The 11,687-nt window shown below is 42.1% G+C and overlaps 1 protein-coding gene and 1 non-coding gene across 2 annotated transcripts; both read right to left on the bottom strand.

The window, feature by feature from the left end:
* Positions 1 to 5,195: 5,195 nt before the first annotated feature.
* LOC148212214 (small nucleolar RNA R71) lies at positions 5,196 to 5,302 on the bottom strand. Its single transcript, XR_015790010.1, has one exon. It is a non-coding gene; the product is annotated as a small nucleolar RNA R71 (small nucleolar RNA).
* Positions 5,303 to 7,761: 2,459 nt separating this feature from the next.
* Positions 7,762 to 8,274, bottom strand: LOC148212215 (uncharacterized). The gene has a single exon (XM_088122145.1). The coding sequence runs from the start codon at positions 8,272 to 8,274 to the stop codon at positions 7,762 to 7,764; it is 513 nt and encodes a 170-aa protein (XP_087978271.1).
* Positions 8,275 to 11,687: the final 3,413 nt, after the last annotated feature.

Genomic DNA, 11,687 nt, shown 5'->3' on the forward strand with positions numbered 1-11,687 from the left:
AAGAGGAAACATAATTAATCTGTTTAGGCTGAGTATTAGACGAAGATGAATGTGGACCACAAGACTTATGGTTGGGCGGATACCCGTGGAGCTTGTATCACCGATCGATAGTATGACAAACAATTGCATAGTGAGTGCACACAAGACGATTATTAGAAGTAGTATGTGGCTTAGATGAAGTAGACTTCTGAGATTTTGTAGTTGAAGAATCATGTTGAATAGCTAGGAATGACGCAGCAGGAACAACAATAAGAAGAGTAGCCAATCAATCGTTGCTGCTCTTCTTGTCGAAGCAAAGAAAATGCTTTGTTAATGGACGAAGGAGGATCCATTAACAAAATATGAGCTCACGTATTCGCATAAGAATCATTTAGACCAATAAAAAAATTCATCATATACTCTAATTGAAGAAATTCATAAGTGGATTTCGCACCACCGCAAGAACAATGACAAGAACAAATAGGACGAAATTGCTGCAATTAATCCCAAGCAATTTTCAGTTTAGTAAAATACAAACTAACCGACAGTTGTTCTGAGTAAGTGTGGCAAGATCACGCTTGATCTGGAAAATCTGAGGACCATTGTTTTTCTGAAAATGATCCTTCAAGTCTAACCAGATGTCTCAGGCAGATTCAGAAAAAAGGATATTGGTGAAGATATCTTTAGACATCGAATTGAGAATCCAGGCGATCACGACATGATTATTCCGAATCCAAGTGGGAAGATCACCAGTAGGTCGTGTGATAGAACCATAAACAAATCCAAGCTTATTCTTCACAGATAATGCAATAAGCATAGATCGACTCCAGGAATTGTAATTTTCTTCGGTTAAAAGCTGAGTAACAAGAACAAGTCATGTATTGTCGGTGTGGTGAAGATAATAGGGATTTTTGGTGACTCCAGTGCCGGATAGAGTAGACGAAGATGAAAGATCAGTAGATTCAGTCGAAAGAACTTCAGTAACAGGTATTGATGAAGCATGAGGGATAGTGGCCATGATTAATAATGGAAGGTGGAACATGCAGCAAAAGAAAATTAATGGCGGGAGACACCCCAAAATCAACTGATACCATATCAAAAGTAAAATAGAGAGAAAAGGGTACTGATTATTTTATTGATACTAATCAGTCACTTGCAATAGAAAAACTTTCTCTCCTTGAATACACAGTCAAAGAGAGTTAACAGAAGCTAACTAAAAAGCTGAATTAGTTAGAAATTAAACTAATTACACAACGTGTGTACAATTTCTAATACTCTCAAAATTTTTACAAGTAGACTTTCTTGGTTATCGAGATTCTCCAACTTTACTTTGCATGCATCGTTTGGTTGAAATGCTTATTGTTGTAACGAACAATTCATTTTGCAGTTGAATTTTTAGAAATTTTGGATCAACATTGAATTTATATTTAGAAATTAAAACAAGTAAGATTAGGAAAATACCTTGTATAGTTCTTAATTTGATGCTCCATAAGATCTTCCGGGCTAATCTAGGTGTTGTGCAACAAAATAAAAGTAAATGTGATCCATTTTTACACTCGTCAAAAATCTATTCTACCATTCTCAAATAAAATCCTCATGGATATGTTTGTACTAGGGTTGTAATTTAGTAGGTTCAGGTAGGTTTTGGGACAAAACTGACCCGATCGGAAAGTGTTCAATTTTTATTCGAGTTAGCTCAGGTTTCTTTTTTTTTTCTAATCTAGTTTAGGGTTTTTGTTTTCATTTTTTTCTCAATCAAGTATAGGGTTTTCGTGTTTGTTTGATCAGGAAAACGATCAACTCCGTGAACATCGGACCAGCTAGGATGAGCTGGAAAGTGAGCTTCGAAGACCACGTAGATGACTTGTTAAACAAAGTGAGCACTCCTATGCCAAAGTCAATGAATGTCCAAATCAACTCGAGAGAGAGAATCAGATGTTTGGTACCTCAAAGTGAAGTGGAATGGTTCTATTTATAGACAAAGTCTTCGACAACGTTCTCAACAAGGCCTCAACGACTCTTTAGGTAGCCGTGAAACCCGGCGTGATGTCGCGGAGTCTGTCGGACAATGGGCTGAGCCGAAGTGGAAGATGATGACTCAAGCAACTATTTGGAAATATAAGTTGGGACTTTTTGGTCAGGTCAGCTATTGGAGAGGGTCGTCTCAGCATGAGAAATCATGACTGAGGTGAGTAAACTTGGAGTTCTAGAAGGAGAAGCCACATGTACCGCCACAGATTTGTTCATTGTCGTCCCCATGGGTTCCTTTTCCTCCATGATGCCACAACATTTGGAGAGAGAGTAGAGGGAGGGAGAGAGCAGGTCGAGCACACAGATTAAATTAAATTAGAGTTTTCTATTTTCTATTTAAATCGACCCGAACCGATCCATGTCATAACGAACCGAACTGATCCCTATCAATTCTATTCGGTTTGGGTTATTTCACCCCGTAGTTTGTACGAAGTAAGAAATCCATTTTATTTTATTTTATTTCTTTTTTGTTCAATAAAGATACATGTCAAAGTTTGATTTCTTAAAAGGAAAGATGATATTTATTGGCCAAATAAGAGATATATATCAATTATAGCTGAATTATATGCTCGTTTTAGCACCACTTATTTAAATTATAATTTTTTAAATATATTGTTAATAATGGTTATAACTAATACAGTCATCCCAATGTGTACTGAAAATCTTAACGCACCAAAAAAAAATAATAAAATAATAAAGGAAACCAATTTATTATTATAGTTTGGAAAATTTGAGGAAATAGACATTCTGTAAGGTCTTTTAAGTTTTTTAATCGCCCTTCTCAAAACACAAGTTTTCTAGTCATTTGCTGACATCGCCTATGATTACGCTTGTTTACATGCGTAAAAAGAAGGTTTTAGATGCTGCTTTTACTATGTTTTAACTTTGTTGCGGACTTTTTCTCGGTCGTTTGAGTTCCAATTCATGTAAAATTCATATATGATGGTTTGTGGTTGGCTTATATTGTATTTATGACATTTTAGGACCATTTGGGAGTGCAAATTAATCAAAAGAAGAAAAAAGACGGAAAAACCTTCATTGGAGGCGCCAGGCGCCGGTAGGCTGCAGAAATCCTAGTTTTCTTCCAACTTTGCCCTTAATGAAACGTGTCTTCCAATGCGTTTTGGTGGTTCCAACCGATGCATACGTGTAGAAGAAGTGTTCCACTATCAGTTTGAGCATGATTTGGTCAGTCAAAGGAGTTGGAAATGGGTGATCCACCAGCGTTTTAGAACCTACCTAACCAATTCTGCACAACTATAAATTCCAGCAGCTTCTCCACCAAATTCATCAAGCCTTGCTTCCTTCTCTTGATCATTCTTAGTGTTTTTTTGTTGCTTTCTAAGTACTTTTGAGTTGCTTTCATTAGTTGCTTTTAGTTTTTAAATCCTGAGCACTTTACATTCCTTTATTGAGCTTTGTTTTGTTTCCGTTGTTACTTAGTTATTTTCTACCTATTCAAATTTATAAAAATTCAGCACTTAGCTTATCTTTACTTTGCCTTTACTTTATTTTTAGTTAAGAGAATTGTGTTTTTGGAGGAAAGAGCACGTGACACTCCCCCTTGCTTGAAAGAGAAGGGCGAAGCTCTCAATCCTGAGCAAAACTCTCCGTTAGTTAACTTTTGTTTTTCACACATGCATTTCAATTTCAACCATTTTACTTGCTGTATTCTCTTCAATATGTCTTTCTAAATTCCCGTCTATAGCCCGATTATGGATAGTTAGCCTTTTATTTCTAAAAAGGGTTGCTAAGCAGTAGTGTTTTTGCTTTCCACTCATTGCTCAACATGTTTTCCCAAAAAGTTAGGATTTAAAGAAGGCCACTGTAAGTCTTAACAAGTCAATACTGAAAAGGTTGCTTATTTGCATTGTTGAGTGGTTAAACCAAGGAGAGGAGCGCCTTAGACATAAGGGTTCCGGTTAAGTAGCCTAGACATAGGACCTTAACCCGAGGTTGCGACTATTTCCATCCTAAAACTAAGATATCTCTCATAATAGACATATTAGGGAATGTCTTAGGACTTTGAACTTGCTTAGACATAAGTCAAGTGAAAAGCGTAGTCGTTGGTTCCTAAAGTAAAATGCATATCGTCCTTAGCGAATCCTTGATTCTTTGTTGGCTAACTTGAAGTAATTCGGGCTAGGTTTCACCATTATAAGACTAAATCCCAAATCCAAAACCATTATTTGGGACCACTTCCCATTTTACAAGAATCACTCATTTCAACGTTCACTATTCATTAAAACTTTAGAGTTTAGAAATTATTTAGAAGTCCTTGAGGATCGATACTTGGATACTCCATCCATTTTATATTACTCTGACATGTGTGTGCTTGCATCTATAGAATTGTTACCACGCTTAGTGCGTGTGTTCAGCATAACCTCAGTCAAGTTTTTGGCGCCGTTGCCGGGGACTTTAGTTTTAAAATTATTTTAAAATTCTTTTATTTTTTATTTTTGTGAATTGTTGTTGGGTGTAATTTCCATCCACCGTTTTTGTTCTATATTTTTTGTCGTTTATCTCACAAGGGTAAGTTAAAGTGCATGAGCACAAGATCTTTTCTTCTACCCTTTGACCCTGAGATTGAGCGGACCCTTCGAAAAACTCGAAAGGAGCAAAGACTTCGAAAACAACTAGAAAAGCAAAAAGAGAGAGAAGGTGTAATCAGTCCTGAAAGTGAGGTAGAGAGTACGAGCACATAAATGACAGATATTCCACCTCGTGATCCGGTTGATCCACCTGCTGTTAACGGTAATATGAGGGATCACGCAAGAAATAATGAATTCAACCATATCCAGATGGCGGACAACAGAGACGTGGCAATGCGAGAATATGCCGCCACGGCTTTTCAGAACTTTGATTCAGGGATAGTCAACCCTATTCCAGCCCACGCAAACTTTGAGCTTAAACCAATGATGTTCCAAATGTTGCAGACAATTGGACATTTTGGAGGGCAGGAACATGAGGATCCACATGATCATCTGAAATCATTCATTCAAATTGCAAATGCATTTCGATTACCTGGTATAACAGACGATGCTCTTAGACTAACACTTTTTCCATTTTCTTTGAAGGACCAAGCTAGAGCATGGCTCAATGCATTTCCACCGGGATCCATCACCACATGGGGGTCGTTAGTGGAGAAGTTCTTAACAAAATTCTTCCCACCTACTTGCCACGCTGATATCAGAGAGGAGATCATCTCCTTTAGACAGTATGATCGTGAACCTGTTCACGAGGCGTGGGAAAGATTTAAAGAACTAATCAGGAAATGTCTGAACCATGGCTTGCCGGCATGCATCCAGATAGAACATTTCTTTAGAGGTTTAGATCATCCTACTAAGATGCTGCTAAATAATGTTGCCAACAGAGCCTTTACAAAGAAGACATTCAACGAGATAGTCGACATCCTAAATGACTTAGCTCCACACAACGAACTATGGTGTTCGCAAAGATCTAGGGCAGCACCAAAGAAGCAAGATCCAGCTGGAGTTTTGGCTTTGGACATTGCGACCTCGATGCAAAAAGAGATGGTTACAATGATCCAGAGGCTGAAAGAGATGGCGTTGGGAATAAAAAATCCATTAGCCACGCCGATATAACCTGTGCAGTAGGATTATTGCACTCCTGCACCTGTTTGACAAGTCAACGATCTCATTTGTTCATTTTGCAGTGAAAACCATATTTATGATAATTGTCCACATAACCCTGCTTCCGTTTTTTATGTAGGACATGGGAACAATAGGAACCTTAACCCATATTCGAACACCTACAACCCAGGTTGGAGGCACCACCCTAATTTCTCATGGGGAGGTCAAGGATATAACGACCCAGACTTTTTCGCACACCTCTAGGTCACATTTACTACCCAACTAATTAAATTTAACCCCGACTACATTCTGCCAACTTTCTAATGCAAACAAACATATAAAATAAAGTTTGAATCCTCATCAATTTATCGATAAATCAATCTCAAAGAATAACAATCAACAACATTCGTAATCCATTCCACGAGGCAAGTTTATTATTTAATCTATATAATCTAAATAAATGGAATAAAACTCAAATGGGCTCCTATCCCGAAAGGGAACTAACAACAAGGAAAGAAAAAAAAATCTCTCAATTATTCAAATATGAATAAACCGTTTATTGGCCATAACATAAGGCCTTAACCAATGACTTAAAATAAACCGGAGTAACTAAGCAGCCTATGGTCCTTGTTCGTCATGTCTCCTCCGTCCCATCACCATGGTCACCCACGAGTCCTTCACCTGAAAACAATCATTGTAGGGGGGGTGAGTATATAAAATATACTCCGTAAGTAGCCCTCACCGACACACACACACGTCATGTTCAACTATATCAAGAAACATTCGTGATCATGCTTTTCATTACATTATGCATTTAAACATATACACATTTCATAACATATTAGTGAGAACCACAACCAGGAAACATGTTAACACCCAACCTCCCGTCTCCCTGACGTTACCAGTACCTCTATGCTTTTCACAGCTATCCTACCCTTCCCCAGCTATCTCCTCCGAGTAGAGTCGGCCCCTAACCATTTATACCCAGAGCCCCGACCCTGCAGCATCGGCCCTCGACCGTTTATACCTGAGGCCCCGATGACTCCACCATCTATTGGCCCTTGACCATTTGTACCCAAGGCCCCAATAGTCTTTCCTCCAAAGGACTTCTCGTATCGACCCTCGACCATTTGTACCCGAGGCCTCGATACTCCGTTAGTGACGTATCAGCCCCCAACAATTTATACCCGAGGCCCTGACACTCACTCCTTCACTCCACTAGTGGCGTATCAGCCCCCGACCATTTATACCCGAGGCCCTGACACCCACCCCTTTCATTCCTTCCAAAAGTTCCATCTTTCACCAGAGTCTTACTAGATATTTTCCTTCACCACTAACCCTGCATCTTTCGACTCACAAGTACAATTCTGCATGCTTTCACAACATAATGATCATTCTAATAGCTAAACAATAAACCAAACATGCTTTCACAACATATCAATTCTTAACAACCGCGCCACCGTGAGTTTAGTCATAACAAAGCATAGTCAACAAATTGCAAACGATTGGAGCCCAACACAATTCATCCAAACACTTAATATCCAACGTCCATATCCAATAAGCATTGCCAGATATAATAAACAATTCATGAGACACGCCAAACACTTCATACAGGTTCAAGCAACAAACATTCCCAAAATAAATCTACTTTAACGAACATTCCCTATAACATACATCATTCTACAACAGATCTCAACAGCTCAACAATACAAAATTCCCACTATTATCACCGACGGACATTCAACACTACCCAGGCATACAAACCAACATAAACAAGAGTTACACTGCACAACAACGTATCAGAACCAATATTAAACGTCATAAACGGCTAGGGTTGAAGGGAAAGAAGAAGAAAGAAAAGGAGCTTGGGGCTAGGGTTTTCTTTTCCTTTTGTTTTGTTTTAAAACTCATTTACCCCAATGGAGGCCCAACGCGTTCAGGCCCAAGAGGAAAGAAGTCCATCCCCCTTAAAACAAGACCCACCACACCGAGTCGGTAATTATTAATTTAAGTTGGAGTTTAGAGCCCGATAATAAAGATAACTTTAGTTAACGATCCATAAATTTAATTAACAATCAATTTAAAATTACTGAAAAAAAATCTCCCGATTCGGGACTAACTAACCTGAGGGACTCGGGGCGTTACAAACTTCCCTCCTTCAAAAACTTTTGTCCCCGAAAGTTGACTGTTCCAACAGTTCGGGGTATCTCGCCCTGATGTCGTCCTCCCGCTCCCAAGTAGCTTCTTCCACTTGGTGGTTTCTCCACAAAACCTTAACCAAGTGAATCGCCCGGTTCCTCAACAACTTGGTTTCTCTTGCCAAAATCTGGACGGGTACCTCCTCGTAGCACAAAGACTCATCTAGTTGTAATGGTTCAGGGTCCAAAACGTGCGAAGGGTCATGAATGTACTTCCTCAGCATAGACACATGAAACACATTGTGAACCGCTGCCAACGATGGTGGCAGGGCCAACCTATACGCGACTTGGCCGATACGTTCCAGAATTTCAAAAGGCCCAATGAACCTTGCACTGAGCTTGCCCTTTTTCCCAAATCGTAAAATCCCCTTTACGGGTGCCACACGAAGAAACACCCGTTCACCTACCACAAACTCGAGCTCCCTATGCCTGACATCTGCATAACTCTTTTGACGGCTCTGTGCGACTTGCATCCTTCCCCTAATCTTTTCAATGGCACTGTTAGTCGCCTGCACCAAATCTGGTCCCAAGAGAACTCTTTCTCCGACTTCGTCCCAATTAACCGGAGACCGGCACTCCTTCCCATACAGTGCCTCGTATGGGGCCATCTCAATCGTGGCCTGAAAACTGTTATTATAAGCGAACTCTATTAGGTAGAGGTACTTGTCACAACTACCCCCAAAGTCTAACATGCAAGCCCTGAGCATGTCCTCCAAAACCTGGTTCACACGCTCCGTCTGACCATCGGTTTGGAGGTGAAACGCCGTGCTAAAGTCCAACTTACTGCCCAGGGACTTGTGTAGACTCCGCCAAAAAGTCGAGGTGAAACGCGGGTCTCGATCGGACACTATGGATACCGGTATACCATGTAGCCTGACAATTTCCTGTAAATACAGTTCCGCCCATTTCTCTACTGTATACGTGGCCTTGTCGGGAATAAAGTGAGCAGACTTGGTTAAACGATCTACAACTACCCAAATCACAGTGAATCCCTTAACCGTCCTTGGTAGTCCTGTAATGAAGTCCATAGCCACATCATCCCACTTCCAGACTAGTATGCTCAAAGGCTGCAGGAATCCAGCAGGTCTCTGTCTCGAAGCCTTTACCTGTTGGCAAGTCAAACACTTGCTAACAAACTGAGCTATTTCCCTCTTCATGTTATGCCACCAGTAATGTTTCTTGAGGTCTTGGTACATTTTGGTACTTCCTGGATGGACCGAGTAGAGAGTATTGTGTGCCTCTCCCAATAAGTCCTTCCTCAAAGTATAATCCTTTGGCACACATAACCTTCTGCGAAAAAGCAAAGCTGCCTCACCCGAGAGAGTGAAATCCCCCTGGCCCACCATACTAAAGCCTTTGGCCAAGCTAGGGTCTTCCTTTTGGGCAACAATAATCCTCTGCCTCAGACTGGGTTCCACCGAGAGTCGAGCCAACAGCGCGGAGACATCATCCACCGTTAGCTCTACCTCCAAGCGTTCCAACTCGCTGTGCATTGGACTGCAGATCGCAACAAGAGATGCCACACTTGCTGCTCTTCTACTAAGAGAATCGGCCACCACGTTTGCTTTACCCGGATGGTAACTAATCTCACAATCATAGTCCTTCACCAACTCTAGCCACCGCCTCTGTCTCAAGTTAAGCTCCTTCTGAGTGAAAAGGTACTTCAAACTCTGATGATCCGTGAAGACCTGAATTCTCTCCCCGTAAAGGTAGTGCCTCCACAACTTTAAGGCGAAAACCACTGCTGCTAGTTCTAAATCATGAGTAGGATAGTTAAGCTCATGTGCCTTCAGTTGCCGAGAAGCGTAAGCTATAACTTTCCCATGTTGCATCAGCACACATCCCAAGCCCTTTCGCGAGGCGTCGCTGAAAACCACTAAACCTCCCGTCCCGTCGGGGACAGTTAACACCGGGGCAGACACCAAACGCTTCTTCAGTTCTTGGAAAGTCTCCTCACACTCGCTGCTCCAAGTGAAGGTAGCATTCTTACGAGTCAACTGCGTCAACGGTGCCGCTATCCGAGAGAAATTCTGGATGAACTTTCTGTAATAACCAGCCAAGCCGAGGAAACTACGAATCTCTGTAACGGAACTAGGTCTTGGCCAGTTGCTAACAGCCTCTACCTTGGCGGGGTCTACTGCAATACCCTCCCTGGTGACTATGTGTCCTAGGAAGGCCACTTTGTCCAGCCAGAACTCACACTTCAAAACCTTTGCATACAACTTATTTCCCCGTAATGTAGTCAAAACCTGTCTGAGATGTTCCTCGTGACACTGTTCAGTCTTGGAGTATATCAGGATGTCATCGATGAATACAATGACAAAAGAATCTAAATACTCCTTAAAGACCCGATTCATTAGGTCCATAAAGGCTGCCGGAGCATTTGTGAGTCCAAAAGACATCACAACGAACTCATAGTGACCATACCTTGTTCTGAACGCTGTCTTCGAGATGTCGGCCTCCTTTAGCCTTAACTGGTGGTACCCCGAACGCAAGTCTATCTTCGAGAACACCTTCGCGCCCTGAAGCTGATCAAAAAGGTCATCAATGCGTGGTAGGGGATACTTATTCTTAACCGTAACTTTGTTTAGCTCTCTGTAATCTATACAAAGTCGAATAGAACCGTCTTTCTTCTTAACAAAGAGCACGGGCGCTCCCCAAGAGGATACGCTTGGGCGGATGAAACTCTTGTCGAGTAATTCTTCCAACTGTAGCTTCAGTTCTTTCAACTCCGCCGGAGCCATTCGATAGGGTGCTTTCGAGATGGGAGCCGTCCCTGGCAGCAATTCTATACAAAAGTCCACCTCGCAGGACGGAGGCAAACCGGGGAGGTCCTCAGGGAACACGTCAGTGAACTCATTAACCACATGAACCGCCTCAAAGCTTGGCACAACCTTCCTCGCATCCACAACGCTAGCCAAATAGGCCCAGGCACCACGCTGGAGAAGATGGATGGCCTTCAATGCCGACACCACCCTCGGGACCCCGGCCTTGACTCCTTTAAAGGTAAAGTTTTGTCCGGAGGGCAAACGAAAGCTAACTTCCTTCTTCGAGCAATCAATATTAGCCCGGTTAGCAGCTAACCAATCCATGCCTAGTATCACATCGAAATCCTGCATATCCAGTTGGATTAACTTCGCCTCCATGGTCTGACCATCGAAAAAGAGCTGGCCTCCTTTCACCACTTGACTAGTGACCAACACAGATCCTGACGGTGTGGATACCGACAACAAAAAGCCTAACGATTCTAGCTCTAGGTCCGCATATCGAACAAAGGTAGAAGCAATAAAAGAATGACTAGACCCCGAGTCAAATAAAGCGTAAGCAGGCACACTGAGTACTAAAACAGTCCCTGCAAAAGTAACATGCATGCAATAAAAACACAAGCATATACACACAGCTCAAGACTCGCAAAGAGAAGGTACCTGTGACCACCGCCTCGGCCTGCTTAACATCCCCCCTGGTAAGAGCGAACACACGCGCCCTATGGGTTCCACCTTGAGTTGCCGCCGCCGTAGGGATCCTCTGGCCTAAAGCTTGGACACTCCCTTGCGAAATGTCCTTCCTTCTGACACCTGTAACATATTCTTTTTCCCGCCCAACACGGCCCAGCATGGCTCTTCTTACAAGAGGGGCACACCGGAGAAACAGTCTGCCTTTGCACAAGCTGCTGGTGTCCTCTCGAGGGTTGACTGGAGGAGAACGATGCAAATTTCCTCTTGACCCCCGAGCTGGAGCCCGTCACCTGCTGAGACTGAGGCTCCTCGAGACATTTGTCCATAACCAACGCACACCTGACTGCTGCTGCATATGTAGTTGGCTCCTTGAGAACAAGTAGCCCCTTGATCTCCCTACGCAAACCGTCAATGAACTTGTCAATCTTTAA

This window comes from Momordica charantia (assembly GCF_013281855.1).
Source record: "Momordica charantia cultivar OHB3-1 chromosome 3 unlocalized genomic scaffold, Mcharantia_2.0 BLBB01000003.1, whole genome shotgun sequence".
NCBI lineage: Eukaryota > Viridiplantae > Streptophyta > Magnoliopsida > Cucurbitales > Cucurbitaceae > Momordica > Momordica charantia.

What these genes read in the sequence shown, in the direction of transcription:
- LOC148212215 (XM_088122145.1), bottom strand. Translation starts at nt 8,274, where the DNA reads ATGCAAGTCGCACAGAGCCGTCAAAAGAGTTATGCAGATGTCAGGCAT.